This window comes from Rhinatrema bivittatum, chromosome 3 (genome assembly GCF_901001135.1).
Source record: "Rhinatrema bivittatum chromosome 3, aRhiBiv1.1, whole genome shotgun sequence".
NCBI classification, from domain to species: Eukaryota; Metazoa; Chordata; class Amphibia; order Gymnophiona; family Rhinatrematidae; genus Rhinatrema; species Rhinatrema bivittatum.
The window spans coordinates 199599531-199619097 of record NC_042617.1 but is presented as its reverse complement, the minus strand read 5'-3'; the positions used below and the strand labels follow the sequence as shown (position 1 = coordinate 199619097).

Genomic DNA, 19567 nt, shown 5'->3' with positions numbered 1-19567 from the left:
CATTCAAGGGTAAAGTTTCAATATAGCATTTACTTATGCACTTGCTGTTAAACCCGCACAAGCCAACCTGACATTCAAACAAAGTACCAATCTATTTTTTAACATCAGATTATGAAGATGAAAAACATAAGGTATCTTACGTTCCTTTAAATTAAGATGAATACATTAGTAGCATCCCAATTATGTGCATATATTTTTAAACAAATGTATATGCACAGTTTACAAACATGCTCTGGAACACCTCTTGAGAAAATCCAATTTCATGGATTCAGCCAATCTAAACATGCAACTCCATATATCACACACAGATTCCAACAAAGCCTTTAAAAATGTACCCTATAAAACCTAAACACTTAGCACACTAATTTTAGATAAATTACTAAACAAAAACATGTTTATGCTCTGATTTTAACTCATTTCTTAAAAAGTTATAGTCCAAAGTTCTAAAGACTGGTCATTCTTAGTCACGTTATAAGTCTAAATCAAGCACACAAATTACGCTACCTCTGAACATAGTATAAACAGTTAAAGAGCCAGTTAAAAAAAAAAAACGCATGTATATCTTTATAAACATGCGAGACATAAAATATATCATGCATGAAAGACTGCAGCACTGCTACTCCAGCTGACGATAAGGAAAACCACCAAAAGTCTCCATTTATTTATTTATTTATAGTGTTTTATATACCGCCGCTCATCAGAGATATCACGTCGGTGTACAGAGAACAGGAACTTACGCTGGGGCGTTATACATTTAACAAGGGTTAATATATAGATATTTGAACATAAAACAAGTAGAAGCAATTAAAGCAAAATAATCATTAACCAGGAACTTAAATTACTGCTGGGGGGGGACGGGGACAACAGCAAATTTCAAAGCCATTGTGTGGGTAAATAGCCTCTACCAGGGTAAAATGGCTTGCCTGAAAGCTGTCTTCTTTAGAGTGGCTAAAAGCACACATGGGCTGCCACAGCACACATTTTTAGCTACAGAAAAAAAGCATTCCTAAAGGAGTGTTTCGGATAGGGAAAGAATCAGCGCCTTTCAAAAGTACACGCGCTAGTTTGCCCTCCTGCTTTGGGGGAGCAGGAGAAGCAAACAGGGGTGGCAGCCTTGAGCTCCGCACCACCTTAGGACCTCCATCATTTCAGCGTTCCAGGGCCCCGCTGCAGTTGATGCGCCCTGGGCTCTCGAAGGTCAGTCCTGTCCTGTCAGCCGCCCAAATATCAGATGCAAAGTATGCGGATGCTTTTTAGCACCATACTATGCATTGGCTATTTTTCTAAGACAAATAACACGGGTACTTTTTTTTTGACATTTTTCATAACGTATTCATGTGGTTTGCAGTGCAACTAGATGGGCCATTTGAAAATTGCTCGCTTCCTAAATCCAGGTCGGAGCAGCACAGAAACCCGCCCAGTGCCAGCCAGGAGAGGAAGAGCCGCCTCTCTCCGCTTCATCGCCCGCAGGGGGCAATCCAAGGACTCTCCTCTGCCGTCAATGTCACGCCGCTCCCCGGCTACCACGGGCCCTGCGCTCAGGGTGCAATCAAGCCCCGAGGGAGCGGGGTCGGGGTTGAGAAGCCAAGGAGAGCCGGCGTGGAACACAACAACCCCCGGTACACCGGGGTCCGGTGGGAGGGAGAGAGCTGGCTGCCGGGACCGCTTTCCCACACACACGCCTCGCCCGCCCGTCCTCACCTCATTAAGTAGTCACGGAAGTCTTTGCTCTTGACATAGTCGAGACCCTTGCGGGCCAAGGCTCCCGCCATGCTGCGGCTGAAAAAGTCGGAGGGTGGGAAAACCGGGGACCGACCGCCGCGCGACACTCGCCGCCAATCGTCACTGCGGGGCGGAAGACAACGTGCGCAAACGCGTTACGTCACACCGTCATTCCCGGCGCGTGCCGCCCGATCGCCTCACGTGCTCTGGAGAGGAATCTGCTGGTGCTTTTGCAGTCTCCTTGTTTGCACTCTCCCTATCTTCTTCGCATCCACTTTGTCGGGGTTGCGTACCTTCTCCCACCCCCAAAAAAAATAAAGAGCACAAGAATGTCTTGTGCAGTGCTCGTGTTAATCCACTTGAATTGGTAACATTAGAAATCAAAGAAAAAAAAAAACGAGGGAAAGGTGACACTGTTTCAGTGGCCTAACTCGTTATATTTGTGGCCTTTAATGTAAATAGGAAATACGAACAGATCTCTGTCATTGTTTACCTCACTACCTGAATGCAGGAGCAGATCAAAGCAATATACCTAAGGCAGTGGCGTAGCCAGAATTGATTTTTTGGGTGGGCACAAGGTTAACATGGGTGGGCTGTAGGCATGCAGGTCTACTAGTTGTTTTTTTACTGATAAATAATGCCAAATTATGCAGCATAGCATTCACATCTACGCCTAAGTATGAGGTTTACTTAATGATACAAACATAATTCACGGTGATTTGTGGTACTTTAGCCTTCTTATTATTACGATTTTATACACGGCTCCTACCTGTCCATAAATTTTGAGAGAGCGGTTGTGTTGCTTATATTTAAATTGCTAACATCTCAAAATACAGATATATATTTTTACCTTTGTTGTCTGATCTTTGTATTTTTCTAATCAGCTGGTCCTGGTCTCTTTTTCCCATTTTTTCCCTTATAGCTCATTTCCTAATTCCTTTTCAGTGTCTTTCTTCTATTACTGTCTTCTTCCCTTCCACACACACACACACATACACATACACGCTTTCTCTCACAGACTCCCTCTCACACACTCAAGCTGTCACTCTCATATGCTCTCCCCCCCCCCCCCCCCCCCCAAGCTCACATTCAAGTTCTCACTTTCTCACCCCTCCCCAGGCTTATATTCTTATGCACACACAGACGCACATCCAGGCACCCATTCTCACCCACACACATAAACCCAGACTCCCATTCTCACCCACAAACCCATGCTCCCAGTCTCACCCACACATATTCAAGCTCCCATTCTCATCCATACATATACACATTTAAGGTACTATTCTCACCCACACATACACACATTCAAGCACCCATTCTTATCCACATATACAAGCTTCCATTCTCACCCACCCACACAAACCCAGGCTCTCATTCTCACCCATATATACACACATTCAAGCTCCCATTCTCACCCACCCACAAACCCAGGCTCCCTTTCTCAACCACACATACACACATTCGAGCTCCCATTCACCCACATATTCAAGCTTCCATTCTCACCCACATACACACCCAGGCTCCAGTTTTCACCCACACACACTCAAGCACGTGCACAGCTTCCGCTTTCTCCCCCAGAGCAGGAAGATCAGCTGCCTCTCCTGCTGCCACCCGTTCTCCTGCTATCTTCGGACCAAACGGCCCGCCGAACTTCCTGTTTGGGGGAGCGGAAGCACCGCCCACAGCTTCCGCTTTCTCCCCCAAAGCAGGAAGATCAGCTGCCTCTCCTGCTGCCACCGGCCTCCTGCTATCTTCGGGCGTCGGGCCGTACTGCCCGCCGAACTTCCTGTCGGGGGGGGGGGAGCGGAAGCGCAGCGCACAACGTCCGCTTCCTCCCTCTCCCCCCCCCCCCCCCCAAGCAGGAAGTTCGGCGGGCAGTACGGCCCGACGCCCGAAGATAGCAGGAGGCCGGTGGCAACAGGAGAGGCAGCTGATCTTCCTGCTTTGGGGGAGAAAGCGGAAGCTGTGGGCGGTGCTTCCGCTCCCCCAAACAGGAAGTTCGGCGGGCCGTTTGGTCCGAAGATAGCAGGAGAACGGGTGGCAGCAGGAGAGGCAGCTGATCTTCCTGCATTGGGGGGAGGAAGCGGAAGTTGCGCGCGGCGCTTCCGCTCCCCCCCGAACAGGAAGACCGGTTGGCCATACGCCGCAGCAGCGCTTCCCCATGTGTGCCGTGATGGCGCGCGAGGCGTGGGTTCTCTTGTTCGCTGTCGCGGGGATGGGATCCCGTGACAGCCTTGCAGTTCCGGTGCCAGTTGGGTGGGCCTGGGTCTAAGTTGGGTGGGCACCTGCCCACCCAGGCCCACCCGTGGCTACGCCACTGACCTAAGGCAAGGGATGACATGATGCTTTCCCCCAGGTGCGATGCAAGAGGGCTTGGTGGGAGGGTTGCCTCTCTGGAGTGGCCTTTATGGTGATTTGTTATGCTGCAGAAGGGTGAGGGTCAGGGTTCCTAGAGGAGTGGCAGATATAGGGGTAGATTTTAAAAGAAGCGCGATCAGCCTACTTTTGCTTGCGCATCAGACTCAAGCAAAAGTACGCTGGATTTTAGTAGATACGCGCGGAGCCGCGCGTATCCACTAAAATCCCTGGATCGGCGCGCGCAAGGCTATTGATTTTGTATAGCCGGCGCGCGCCAAGCCGCGCTGCCTAACCCGTTCCCTCCAAGGCCGCTCCGAAATCGGAGCGGCCTCGGAGGGAACTTTCCTTTGCCCTCCCCTCACCTTCCCCTCCCTTCCCCTACCTAACCCACCCGCCCGGCCCTGTCTAAACCCCCCCCTTACCTTTGTCGGGGGATTTACGCCTCCTGGAGGGAGACGTAAATCCCCGCGCGCCAGCGGGCCTCCTGCGCGCCGGGCCGCAACCTGAGGGCGGGTACGGAGGGCGCGGCCACGCCCCCGGACCGCCCCGGGCCGTAGCCACGCCCCCGTACCCGCCCCCAACACGCCCCCGACACGCCCCCGAAACGCCGCGACGACCGGGCCCGCCCCCGACACGCCCCCGACACGCTCCCCTCCGAAAACCCCGGGACGTACGCGAGTCCCGGGGTCTGCGCGCGCCGGTAGGCCTATGTAAAATAGGCTTACCGGCGCGCAGGGCCCTGCTCGCGTAAATCCGGGCGGATTTACGCGAGCAGGGCTCTTAAAATCCGCCCCATAGTGTCGGTGATAATATTTCTAGAAAGCTGGCAATCCTGCTGTACTGCTAGGAACCTTATTACTTGCCTCCCTCCCTTCCCCATGTAACCCTTTTCTTTGGAGGGGCATATTCTCTAGGCCCAGCACCACCAGGTTTGCAAACTATGCAATGGCACAGGGCAGCACACCTTGTGGGGTGGCATCGGGAGCAGGGAGAGGCCCGTGCTGCCACCAGTGGATCCGATCCCACTGGCGGCAGGAGTGGAAGCCCAATGGTGCCACCAGTGGACCCGATCCCATTCTTCACAACTGTGCAGCCCACATGTCCACCTACACACATACAAGAACCCAAGAACAAATGGATTACAGTGGGCTCTGGTAGAATAAGACCTGTGAGGCAGAGACACTCTCTCAAGTGACACAAGTACAAAATGCCTTCTCCGTCTTAAACAATGAAGAAGCTCTAGCGATGGAGATTGAAGTGGTATCTGAAAGGAAAGAAGAAACCCAATGCATGTAGAAATTAAATTATACAACCAATAAACATAAAGAAAAAGCTCATTGTGCTAGGTGACTCAATCATCAGAGGCACTGATGTGGAAACTTTTTTTCAAAGGAAATACTATAGTTGAAAGCCTTCCAGGATCATCGGCTGGTAGAAATGCTACTCACATAGTCAATGCAATCCAAGAAGAAAGTAAAGATTCTGAAGTTGATATTATCATCTATCTGGGAACCAACGACCTTGCCAGAAACAACATCCAAATGGTACAGAGAGATTTCCAGTCTCTGGCAAAGCAGATTAGTCACATGGCAAAGGCTATTGCCTTTTCAGGAGTGTAACCTGTTCATGGAAAGGGGAAAGAGAGGCTATGCCATATAGATAACTTCTATGCATGGCTCAAAATTTGGTGTAAGGAACAACGTTTTGGATATATATTGGAGGCTGGGGCTGTTACGTGTGCTGGCCGTGGCAGACCCACGGCCTGGCCCCTTTACCTCTCTCAGACAAATCCAGTGCCTGGTTCCTCATCCCTGGTGGCGGTAGGCTGCTGGCTCCGTCCTCGGGCTGCCCCCAGTGCCTCAGTCTCAGCTGCAGATCCCTGTGCTCCGCGTCAGGCCTCTCCGCGTGGCCCACGGAGAGTCCAGCACTATGCCCCTCCCTAGACGCGCGTGCGCGCACCATTGAGTCTTATGAAGGGCCCTCGGCAGGAACTTGGCCGCGGCCCTGAATGTTGACGTCAGCGGAATCCCAGTACTTAAGGCCGGGCTCCACTTCTAAGGATTGCCTTTGCAACAGGTCTCCACACTGGCCGTGCACTCGTTGCCACCTGGTGATTCTCCTTTGTTTCTGGTTCCTGGTCCTCGCTGACTTCTGTTCCTGGTTTCCTCATTCCTGCATTCCTGATTCCTAACCTACACTTGGATTGCCTTCTTGGACCCAACCTCTGCTTTGCCTGACCACGTCGTTGTTTCTCTCTCCAAGCCCAGACCTCTGCTTTACCTGACCACACCGTTGACTCTCTCCAAGCCCAGACCTCTGCTTTGCCTGACTATGCCGTTGACTCTCTCCAAGCCCAGATCTCTGCATTGCCTGACTACGCTATTGACTCTCTCCAAGCTCGGACCTCTGCATTTTCTGACTACGCCATTATCTCTCTCCTTGTCCAGACCTCAGTTCTACCTTGCCACTGTTTCCTGATTGCCGCTTGCCCTACGACGCTTCTTCAGTCTACGTCCTGGACTTGGCCTATTCAGGCTTTCCCTGTTCTTGTTTGGGCACCCCCTGTCTGACTTTGGTTCTGTTGGCGCCTGGGACTCCGCCTCATCCAGTACAGACTTCTTCATTCTACTGTTGCCGCCTCTGGGCTGACCTCTCGATCCTTCCATTGACGACGACATACGGAGGCCCACCTAAGTCCAGTCGGCCCCGGTATCCAAAGGCTCAACCCACGGGGAATGAGGGCTGATATTGAATGAATGAAGTGCCAGCCGGCCTCTGTCCTTCAGCCCACTCCGCCTGCTGACATTGGGGACCCGTAGGATCCCTCCTACGGGTAGCGCCAACCCCACCTAGGCCCAAGGGTCCACTTCCAGCGCAACAGGGGCCATGTATGGAATAGTACAAGGCTCTATGTCAAAGATGGCTTACATCTGTCTATTTATAATTGAACACGTATTGCCAATGATACTAAATATTCACAAAAGAATGTTATAAACTTATGAATTTGGGACCATCATACCACCCTTTTCGTCTTTTATAACATGAACTATGTTCCAACAATAAATTGACAGGGTTTCATTTAATCATCAGTCCTTACTTTTTTAAATTAAGTAACACCAAAAAGTGAAAAAATCAATTGCTTCCCCTTTTTTATATATATAAATTGGAGTCTTGTCAAGCCCAACATGATATCATGTTTCACTACAGCTGCTTCAGGGGCTGAACAGCAATTTTCTGCGTTTAATTTTTGGTCCCGCAATTATTTTCTGAAAGAATAACAACAAATGTTTAACGTCTCATCACGCTATTTAAAAACAGAATAGAAAGGAGGGAAAAACTTACTTCAGGGTCCAATGATTTCTACTTCAGAAGTGCCATGGCGCCAAACTTAAAGACGCTGAGTCGAGAGGTGCTAAGATGATGGGGCTTTTAAACCATCCACATGATCGCACATAAGCCAATACGAGTGACGTGCTTTTTCAAATTTAATTAACAACATTGGGAAAAAACCTGATCACTTAAAGACCATCCACTCGATTTCCTTATTAAGACCCAACGGGGTTACTGTATGTAATCTATAGATCCATTTCCGTTCTTATTGGACCAGTCGTAAAGCTCTATCCCCACCTCTCCAATGGGCTGACACTTTCTCTAAAATAGTCCATCTACAATCCTGAAATACATGATTGTTTTTAAAAAAAAGTGATCGACTAGGTGTGCCTCCTCCTTCTGCATCTTCAATCGTGACTTGTGTTCAGTCATCCTAACTTTAAATGACCGCTGTGTCATTCCCACATACATAAGATTGCATGGACATACAATGCAATAAACGACATAAGTTGATTTGCATGAGAATTCATATGAGATGCCCTCCCTTTTTTATACACATTTTTAAGGGAAAAAAAAAATTTCTATATTTTTTGATGAATTTCCATAATGATTTACTGAACTAATTTTATAGTTATTTATGTCTACAAAAATGTAACTAGGATATAACTGGGGAACACTGTAGTTCAATCTTCATCCATGTAAGTAGGATGTAACTAGGGAACACTGTAGTTCAATCTTCATCCTCAAAACCCAGAAATTCCTCTCCAGAGCTAAATGAAGAATTTTTTGAAGCCTGTTCTTCAGAAACGGAGTCTTCGTATAACAAATCATCCTCTGTGCCATCAAGTGTTACAGAAGGAGGCCTTAGAAGGCCTTGCCTTCTGTTATGCGCACGCAGACTTTGGCTAGATGTAGCAAGAGATGCCATGAATAGCTGCTGCACGAGAATAGGAGATGTGTGACCTTGGACCAGTAGGTGGTGTATTGGTATTCTAGGACCCAGTGTAATATTTAACCTTGCTTTTTCACAGGTAGAGTTATTGTTGTTTGAGTCCTTGGTGTTATTACTGTAATGTTACAATGGGATTGCAGTATAGATTTTGAATGACTTTTTTGCGGGGTTTTGTGTTGTTTCACAATGTGCCTGGCAGTGGAAGGTGTTTGTGCTGCTGTTACTGTGAGGTGACACAAGAATTTGAAAATATCTTTTAGTATGATGAGCTGTAAGGGAAACATCCAAGCTCCATTGTTTGGGGGAATTTCAGTGGATGCACAGAGTTACAGAACTGGAGGTGCAGGATATATATTGACATTCTGTCCCTTCCTATAAATTCCAGACTTCACTCTCATAGCCATATAGAATTAGTTGAATGAGGCTATCAAATAATTTTAGAGTCTGAAACTGGCCAGCTTTTTAAAATTATGCAAAAGACCCTTTGGACTTTTTAATTAACACCAAATATTCAAAAACTGTGTTCATCCCATCAAGCTCATGTATCTCATTAAAGAGGTAAATTGAATAACACAATAACTTTGTTTTATTATTGTTACTCATAAATTATAACAATAACATTAATCTTGGAATATTATATATTTTTAATATAAATGAAAGGTTTTCACAAGATAGGTTGTGTCGTGAAACGTTTTATTATGTATATATTTAAGGAAACACATAAATTGTCGAAATACATTTCATTCGTTTAACCTTTAACCTCTAGTTTGCTAGTAGACTGAATTACTGTGTCACGAAATTATGTTTGTCTAAAATGTGTGTCACTAACATGAAAAGTTTGGAAAGCTCTGGCCTAGAGACTGGACCAGGGCAATGGAGGCGTTTCCTTTCCCGAAAAGTGGCAGTGTTCAGCTGGCAGTAGGGAGTGAGTAAAGCCACTCCATGAAGATGCAGCATGCTGGGCCTGGCAGCCAAGCTGGCAGCATCCCAGCCACTCTGATTCTGCCTGTCCCATCCCCTTGTTTGCAGCATCTGGCATGCATTGTGTGCTTTAATCTGACAGCAAGACGTATGTTGCTGGAAGCTGCTGCATTGTATCCCCCACTACAAGGGAAAGGTGACAGAGTCCTCTTGACCCACTGCTGCTTGTTTGTTGTGGAAACAGTGACCACTTAGGAAACGAGACACTAAAAATAAAACTGTGGCAGATAAAAAAAAAAATCAGAAAATAGCCTGATTTGGTAGGAAACCTGCATAATTGGCAACACTGCTGAGGCTTCTCTCACAGTGAAACCAAATCTCCCAGAATGCACAGCTTCTCACTCTGGACTTGACCAATCAAAGGGTTTCAAAACTGTTTTGACAAATACATAAAGTGCAGCTTTTCAATGCAATCACTAGTTGGCTACATAACACATAAGTACTGTGTAAACAGAATAGGAGGGGGGCATAGGAGGTCTGATGTAATGATAAAGCTGAGGGGGAAGGGTGGAATGGGAGGGGCAATGTAGTGATGAAGCTGGGTGGAAGGGAAAAGTGGCATGAGGTATCCATACTATGGTTAGAGTTGGGGAGGGGTGATAGAGTAGAAGAAGGGTGGTAAGAGCAGAGGGAAGGGGAAGGATTGAAAGATGAAAGGATGGAATAAGAAGGGATAGGATAGAGGAGTGAGAAGTACAGGGAATGAAAGTTTGTAAAGCAGTTGGGGAGAGATGAGTTGAGGGAAGGGAGGTATAAATAAGAGAAGAGAGATGTAGAGGTAAGAGAGGCGCAAAGGGTGAAACACTGAAGATGAAAGTGTAAGGGAGAGGGTGGGAAAGTAAAAGTAGTTAAGATTAAGACCTCTTTGACCATTGCAAAATGTATTGATTCTCTTGCTTCTTTAGGGCTCTGTATGTGGACTGGCTACCATGGCTCTAGGCCCTTATGCTTAAAAGTCATGGTCTTGGGGCATCATTCTTCTGAGCCCTGTAGGTAAATCGTCTATTGTCCATCCTTAGAATATCATTTTTCTGAGTAGATGAAGTTTCTCAGGAGCATAGGAGCCAACTTCTGAAAATGGTTGGGGGTGCTGAACTCAACATAAATTACAGCACCCTGCCCCCCAGCAAAAATAAACTAAATACAGTGGGTAGTATGTGTGACTGTCCAGCCTGTATTTAAATATCCAGACAGGAGCAGGTAATGTGAATAGGAGGAAGACTCATATGGTCAAAACAAAAGCTAGGGAAGACAAGTCATTCTTTTCCCCAACCTTATCCCTACCAATCTCCTCCCTCTTGCTGCATTCCCCCCACCCAACAGCCCATCAACATCAGTCTCTTCCCCACTTTCATTTGTCACTATCACACTCACTCAACCCCTCCTTTTCTCTCATTCACCTAATCTCCCTCCCTTCCCTATCTTTTTTCCCCTCCCCTCCTTACTCTCTCTACATTATAGTGGAGTCCTAGCCTAGTGGTCAGAGCAATGGCCCTAAACCAGGAAGCCAGGGTTCAGTCCCCACTCAGGGATTGCTAAGGCAAATTACCTCTCTCTCGCTGGCAATAATAAACGTGGGGAACAGCCTTTGTCGGTTGTCATAATGGCCGAGGGGTTTAAGGTGCCAAACTTAAGTGTTCCTTCTTCAATGTGCTGGGTGTTCTGTTACCTGATGGAGTCATGGGTTTGAATCTCACTTCTGACATGCTCATCCTTCGATTTGATACCCTAATTTTAAACAAATAAGTGTGGGGATAGCTTGCTTATTGCGGTGGTTACTACCCTAAACCAATTAAGCTTTGCTCTCTGCTTCAATGGCAGGGGGAAATGTGGAAAAGAGGATTTACATTCAGACAACATCAAACAAGGCATTGATCTATGCAGTCTGGGTAAACAAGCATCGGGGTAACTTGCTTGATGCGGCGGTTACTACCCTTAACCATTAAGCCTTATGTTTCACTTTTGATGCAACTCAAACGTTACTTTCTGCATCAACAGCAGGGGGTGGCAGGAAATTTGAATCAAACAGTTACCAACAAGGGCCCTGAACTTGGTGGTCGGTGAAACAGATAAGTATGGGAAAATAAGTGTGGGAGCTTGCTGGGCAGACTGGATGGGCCGTTTGGTCTTTTTCTGCCGTCATTTCTATGTCTCTATGCTCACTGTTCCCCTCCCAGTTTCTCTTCCCACGCCTCCACTCCCCAGCAGGTTCCTTCTCACCACTGCATAGCCATTTGCACTTCTCTGAAAGCTTGGTGTTATTATTTGTGATAGTTGTGGGTGGATCCTTGGGCCGGTGGCAGATGACCATGCCAAAGGGGAAAGATCCCGAGAGGGACCACCGGTCAGGCTCAGAGTTGGGAGATAGACACACACAAGTTCTTTTATTAAACTGTTTAAAAGAACCACCAGAGGTGGCAGTAGTGAGCTGGAAGAGCCCAACTGGGCTGTAGTCCCTCAGGCACTGGAACAGCAATCCCAGGATGGCTGAGCTGTAGAGAAACTGAGATAGTGAGTAGGCAGAATATGCAGAGTTCAGGAACAGAACCTTGATGGTAACACTCACACAATAGTCTCTTGGAACAGTCCCGGAGCTGGAATGAAGTAGGCCCTCGAGGAGCGAGTACCTGGTTCCAGGGGAAGCTCTGAGAGAGAGAGATGGTATCTCACTGGTGTTGTAGGCAGCGATGACTTCCTGGCAGAAGTTATATTCGGTAGCATGTCCGGGAACGTGGGCCCTCGAGGAGCGAGTACTGGTTCCAGACTGAGACCTGAAAAACAAGAGAGAAAGCGAGGCCCCCGAGGAGTGGGTACCCCTGGTAAAGTCCGAGGAGGCAGACTAGCAAGGTAAGCGGAGAGCGAATCCCATCCGCAGCGATACCTGGAGGCAGCTAGGTAGGAAACCCTTTGCTAACGCGATTAGCTAGCAAAACAAGAGACCTTTAAATATCCGGTGATGATGACGTCATCTCAGGTGGACGCCCCTGAGGTTCGCGCCACAGCAGGTACTTGAGTCAGGACCGCACTGCACTCACAGGCCTCAGGAGAACCATGGTGGAAGGCAGCGTCTAGCCAGTCCGGGAACACCGGAGGAGGTTGGCAAGATGACGCCGCAGCAGCCAAACTTCCATCGACCAAAGAGGGAGTCGCCAAAGAAGTAAAGTGGGCGGAGTGGAGACGTCGGTCGCAACACTTGGTTTACACATCCTTTCACTGATTCCCTCCCCTCATAAACTTGTTAGACTTTCCTTCAATGGCAGGCTCAGGTCATCTTTCAATTTGTGATTCCCCCTCCTCCACAGGCTTGGATTTCCTCCCTGCTCTGCACTCCCTCAGCCCAGGCACCTTTTTTTTTGTTTCCTAGAACTGCTCCTACCTCTCCATCACCTGCAGCACTTCTCCCAACACCCACAGATTCCTGACCAGAGCCAGTCCCATGTCTGAAGAGCCCACATAAGCTACGCCACCACCTGCATGTCCTGAGTCCTAGCAGCTTGGCAGTCTTCATCCCCCCAGCTCCAGTGCCACAGTCACGTGATGCTTCCTGTTCGTGATCTGGAAACCTCAGAGATAACCATTGTCTGCTGTGGGAGACAACAGGGGAATGTTTTATTTATTTTTGTGAACAAGGGGAACAATGTTCACTTCAATTCAAGCCTTGACCGCAGCCCCTCTCAGTACTGGAGCTTCCAATTTTAAGAGAGAGATTTTGAGCCTGCGATATTGCAGGCCACCACAACCTCCTTCACCATCCTTCCTGTAAAATACCTTTTTTACCCTGGTGACTGCAGTGCTAGAAGGAAAGGGCAGATTGCACTTGCCCCTCACCCATGACCTTGCTGAGCTAACACCCTTGACCCTTCACCAGACTTAAACAATTTTCGAACCTTTGTGTCTCTAATTTGAATCCCTCCTCTGTCTCTGCTTTCTCATGGCTTTCTCTTAGTTTCTTCTCTGCCTCCTCATTCCTTTTTCTTTTAAAGCTTAATTTCTGGTCTTCCTCTCATTTCTTTATCATTTCTGTTAATTTTCTTCCATGTGCATTTCCCTTTTTATCCATCAACTGTCTCACCACAACTCATTATCTTTTTTTACCTCCTCCACTTCCATCTCAATCCTCATCTCTTCTTTCCTCTTCCCTCCATCATAATCCCCTTTCTTCTCAGAATCCTCCTGTCTGTCCCAGTCCTCTTCATCTCTCTCTCCCTCCACCTAACTGCTCATCCCTGCTGCCCTTCTTATTACAGTCCATGTCCTTTCTCCCAGCTTGTATCCCCTTCTCACAGCCCATGTCCTCTCTCTGCTACTCTCCCAGCCCCTCTGTACTACATTTCGATAGAGCTACACAACATACACAACTCTGTACCTACTCCTCTGCTTTTCCCCACAGCAAATCTCCTAGTCCCTCTTCCAGCCAGAATTTCCTGAGTTCTTCTTCAGACCCTCACAGCCAGTATCCCCTGCTAAAACCAATCTTCCCATCTCACAGCCTGCATAATCTCTCCTCTCCATCTCCCAGCAGATGTCTCAGCCTCTCTTTCACCTCCATATAGCTCCTCTGTACCTCTTTCCCTTTACTAGTTCCTCTATCAGCAGCCCTCCCCATTTCCACTACACCTCACAGTCCTGGGGGAATTCTGCGCTATTGTGGAGCACAGAATTTGTGCAGAATCCCCCCCCCCTGCGCAGAATTGCCATCTTCTGCGCAGAACTGCCCAATTCTCGCGGCATGCCGGTGAGAGAATGTGTGTGTGAGAGAGGGGAGGATGAGAGAGAACATGGGAGGTAAGAGGGGGAGGGGTAGACGGGATGCCAGTGTGAGAGAATGTGTGTGTGAGAGAGGGGAGGGGAGGGTGAGAGAGCAGGAGGGTGTGAGAGAGAGCATGGATGGTAAGGGGGTGGGGGGAGGGTGAGAGCAGGAGGGTGTGAGAGAGAGCATGGGAGGTAAGAGGAGGGGGTGGGGGATGCTTGAGTGTCGGTTTCAGAGAGAGGGAGCCTGTGTGGGGGAAGGGAGGGTGAGAGAGAGAGCATGGGAGGTAAGAGAGCAGGGGGATGCTTGTGTGGGTTTCGGAGAGCGGGAGCCTATATGAGGGGAGGGGGTGTGGGAGAGGGGAGGGTGAGAGAACATGGGAGGTAAGAGAAGGGGGCTGGGGAGATGCTTGAGTGTGGGTTTCAGAGAGATGGAGCCTATATGAGGAGATTGTGAAGGAGTGTGTATATGTGTGTATATGTGTGAGAGATTGGGATCTCGTGTGTATGAAAAAGGGATCGTGTGTATGTGAGGGTGCTAGTCTGTGTGAAGGGATTGAATATGTGTGAGGCAGAGCCTGTGTGAAGAGCTGTATGAGAGAGAGACATAGGTAGCCTGTGTGAGGATATATGTGTGAAAGAGAAAGGGAGCTTGTGTGGGTGTGTATGCAAGAGAGAGGGCCCTGTATGAGGGGATGTGTGTGTGTGCGAGAAAGTGAGGGAATCTGTATAAAGGTGTGTATATGCTTACTAGAGAGAGGGAGCATGTGTGTGAGAGAGGGAGGAACAGAGGGAGCCTGTGTGAGGGGCAGTACTGAGAACGGGGTCAAACTCTGGGACTGGCCATAGAGTGGAAGTGGTTGAGCTTAGAGGTGGAGGGGAGAGATACTGGCAGGTGGAGGAGTTGGGGCCTGAGAGGGCAAAGTGGCCAGGGACGTTAGGGAGAGCGAGTGGAAGGGACACTCTTACAGTGAATTTCTAGGGAAATTTGGCTCAAAATATTTAAAATTCTGCATCTTTAAGTAATAAATTTTTTCTGTATTAATTTAAAATGTAATTACTTAGACTGTCATGTAAATTGTGTTATTTTGACCAATATAAAGTTTGCAGAATTTTAAGTTTTTGTGTGCATAATTTAAAATTTTTTTGCACAGAATTCCCCCAGGAGTAATGACCTTAGGAAAGCTGTCTGTTTTAGCCACTGCTGCTCTCTGATATTCCTGCACACATTCGAAACCCAGCCAATAGGCTTCAGGCGGAGGCAGGAACAGTAGCTGAGAGACAAGCACACTGCCTGCCCTCCCCTTTAGCCTATTGGTCAGACATTCCACAGCCAACCAATAGGCTGAAGGCAGAGGTGGGCACAGTAGCTGGGATAAAGAAGTGCAGTGCCAGCCCTTTCCTGCAGCCCATTGGTGAGAGATTCCATATACAACCAATAGGCTGCAGGGGGAGGCAGGCGCAGTAACTGGGAAACAGGAGCACTTCTTTACCACCTTCCCCAACAATCCTATAGTATGGATCTCTCGGGTCCCAACCCACAGTACTGCAGATGATATTGGGGGTGCTCAAGCACCCACAGAGTTGATACCTATGCTCAGGAAATCTCATTTAGTAACCTCCTGTTTGTTTGTAAGACTGTCTGTTCCATACCAAGACCCATGTTTATAATAAACAATGGTAGGATCATTTCACAGTTTTTTAACCATTGAAACATCCTCATTTTCATCAGAAAATGAATTTTCCGAAGTCTTTAAATTAGCCAAATCAGTAAGGAGCTGTGGTGATGATAGTAAAACTAGTAATAAGTTGTCAGTGGTGGCCTGCAAAGAGCTATTGTGGTCCTGGCAAAAGTAGACATGCATTTATTTTTGACATGATTACTGTCCATGTGTACTGCTGTTTTATTCCAGTGTGTGCATTTTCCCATGTGAAGGCAAAAATCTTCTGACATTCCTCCGCTATCGGAACGGAGAAGAAAGCATCCTTGAGATCAATGACACTGTACCACTTTGATGCAGGGGAAACTTGAGCCAAGATTGAATATGGATTTGGTACGAGGGCTACTAGATCTGCTACTTGATTATTTACTCTTCTTAAATCCTGTACTGGTCGGTAATCATTTGAACCAGGTTTCTTTACAGGCAACAAAGGGGTGTTCCAAGCAGATCGGATTCGCCGGAGAATTCCCAAATCATACAGTCTCTGCAGATGTATCTGGATTCCTTGCCTGGCCATATATGGAATGGGGTATTGAGGTTGATTAATCACCTGTGCATTCTGTTTCATCTCTATCCAGATGGGGGTAGCGTCGATAGCTATTCCTCCCGGGTTCTGTTCAGACCATACTTGGGGTACACTATCCATTAGTTGTCTTCGTTTTTCGTTGAGGAGGGTGTTGTCTTCATATCGATGCTCGATGGTTCGCTCGACTATGGGAAGATGTAGTCTCCATTCTTCTTGGAGGGGACAAATGAGAGAGACTGGATTATCAGCAAATGATGCTTTGATTTCACCAGTGGACTCGAATTGTAAGTTGGCTCTTAATTTGCAAAGAAGGTCTCTCCCTATGAGTGGCACTGGGCATCCCGGGACTTAAAGGAATTGATGGGACACTAATTGTCCTCCCACTCGAACCTGTCGTTTCTGGAGGATGGGAGCGATCAGTGGCTTCCCAGAAGCTCCAACTATAGAGATGTTCTTCGAAGTGGGCGTGGTTATAGCAGTTGTCATCACTGATCTTTGCACCCCCGTGTCCAGCAATCCTTTGAATGTCTCAGTTTCCACTTTTATTTCCACCAAAGGATCAAGGGGAAGATTTCCTTTGTCTAGTCATGCTTCACTGTCTTCGCCGGACGTTTCACCCAAGGCCATCTGCCATTCCGCTTCCTTAGTTTTGGACGGAGTATATCCTTCCTGCTTCGATTGCAGGGACTCCGGGCACTCAGACTTCCAGTGTCCTTCTTGTCTACAAAATGCACATTGATTAATTCCTAACGGCATTCTTCCGCCTCTAAACGGTCCTCCTCTACTCGCTCTTCCTCTAGGCGGCCCTCTTGAGGGCGATCTGCCTCTTCCTCTGGGTCCAGGATATCCTTGATAGTGCCTGGACGGATTCCCAAAATTAGTCTCTTCCAGCGCTGCGGCTAACAAACTGACACTTTCTCTTAACTTTCGACCACTTTCCTTTTTATCCTTTTTGTCTCCGTCCGGTTCTCAGTTTACATAGACTTTGTCTGCCATGGCTTTTAATTGGCTGATAGTCATTCCCTCAAATCCCTCCGATTTCTGTAACTTCCGGCGAATGTCCGGACAGGATTGTCCGACGAAGCTCATCACTAGGATGGATTGATTTTTGGAGTCTTCTGGATCAAATGGACTGTACTGCCAATATGCGTCCATCAACTGCTCCAAAAAGTTTCCGGGGGTCTCATCTCTTTTCTGCACCACGTCCTGGATTTTTCCCATGTTCACAACCTTCTTCTTTCCCTTTTTTAAAGCTTCAAGAAACGCTGTTTGATAAGCAGAGATGCGCTCGCGCCCCGCTGTGGTCTGGAAATCCCAGGCTGGATCTACAACCGGGGCTTGTTCTTTTACTGCTTCGTCAGGATTACCATCTGACCCAGCTCCTAGCCGAGCTGCCTCTTCCAGATTTAATTGTATTTGTCGTCGTTCTTCAGTGGTAAAAAGGATGGAGGCTAAATGCCGAATGTCAGCCCAATTGGGATTGTGGGCTGCAAAAATTCCTCGTAAAAAATCTATCATCTGATCTGGTTTATCAGCGTAAGAGGGGCCAAGCTGTTTCCAGTTAAAGAGATCACTGGAGGTGAAAGGTATGTAGGTAAATAATTTTATAGTTTGCGTAGTGCGATATTCGTTTTCTTCGGTCGGGACCAGAGGAACTACTGTGGAAGTTTCCCTAATGGGCAGGTGCAAACTTGCGGCTTGGGTTTTGCTACGAGTGCCGTCTGCAACAGACGACTCGCCGCCGTCTTCAACTTTCGCTGCCTCAACTTCAAGACTTACTTCGGGAGTCGGTTCTATTCTAGGATCGGCTTGCGCATAGGCGGGGGTTGGTGGCGGGTTATACAATTGAGGACAACTAGGAACATATGGTGGCGGCAAGAGATGTTCCGCTTCAGACGGCGCTGCGGGCGGCAGGGGTTTAATTTTTTTTTCTTGAGTCTCTGAATTCCCTTGCACTACAAATATGGCTGCCGCAGATGACGAATCATCTTTGATACTCAAGATGGCCGACTTTCCCCTTCTCTTCCGGTTTGGGGACTTCTGGTCCCCCATTTTGTGCACCTGAGCCACCATTACGAGGGCGGCTCCCTCCACTAACTTCTTTGCCCATGACGGAGGATCTACAATGACTGCAATCCAAGCAGTTATGTACGGTATATCTTCAGGGCAACCCGGATTCCCTTCTTGGGTAACGATTTTCTGGACCCTCGCGGCCGTTAAAAAATCGAAAGTTCCCTTCGGAGGCCAATTTACACACAAACTGGGCCACCTATGGGCGCATCGTTGAATCATTCCGGGTTTCGTACATTTTCGTCTATCGAACACTTCACTATAGTGCTTCGTCATGACTTTTAATGGAGTTGAATAGCCCCCTCCCATTAGGATAGAATCACAGACAAAGGAGGGAAGGGAAAACGGATAGGTAAGGGGTCCGTATCCGTCAGACACAAAAGGGTCACACTCGCCTCGACTAGAACGCGGTCTCCCGGTCTAGAACTGCGAGGTCTTTCACTCTCTTTCACACAACAAGAAACCTATTCCCGCTATTGTACACTTCGCTATATATTTTTTTCTTATGCGCGTGGCTTTCAGAACAGAATTCCTACTAAAACACTGCGCGGGGTGTGATCAAGGCCCCCTCGGTCCGCTTGGGGACGGACCGGCTACTCTTTATCTATTCTCCACTTCTTCCACTGTTTCCCACAATACTCGCCTGCAGGGTTCTTCCGATCGTCACGAAAGCCTTCTTCCTGGATCACCAGCCCAGAGGTCTCAGAAGAATTTCTGCGGAACGGTCCCCTCAGAAACCTGATCGCTGAACTCAGCGGTGGCCACTCACCAGGTAAGTCTGGGGGATCGCTCCGTCACCAAACCACCGGACCCACTGGGGGGCTAAAATAGCGTCCCCGGTACCTCCTGGCTGACTCGCCAAATGTAACCGTATCCAAAAGTCAGTAAGGAGGCCCAGACAACTGATCCGCAAAGATAAACTTTTATTGCCAGCAAGATGCAGCTAAGACAAGGGCTTAGTACAACTGCATGCCACGCCCCCTTCGGAGCCAACCTTTATACACCTTACAGTTCTTATCTTTCACACATGCGTTCTAATTTCTGCTGAACAAACACTTTACGAACTGCTGAACAAGCATTTGCTAGCGTGGTCCCCTAGTAGGTGTAGCTTATGATCAGACTATTGTTTCGTCATTTAATTGACGTGTTAGACATTTT

At 47.9% G+C, this 19567-nt stretch overlaps 1 protein-coding gene across 1 annotated transcript in view; it reads right to left on the bottom strand.

The window, feature by feature from the left end:
• MPC1 (mitochondrial pyruvate carrier 1) overlaps window positions 1-1886 on the bottom strand; it is a 43227-nt gene extending 41341 nt beyond the window's left edge. The window contains exon 1 of the mRNA XM_029594112.1: window positions 1702-1886. Within this exon, the coding sequence (XP_029449972.1) occupies window positions 1702-1772 (71 nt within the window). The 5' untranslated portion in view covers window positions 1773-1886. The remainder of the gene's footprint in view (window positions 1-1701) is intronic.
• Window positions 1887-19567: the final 17681 nt, after the last annotated feature.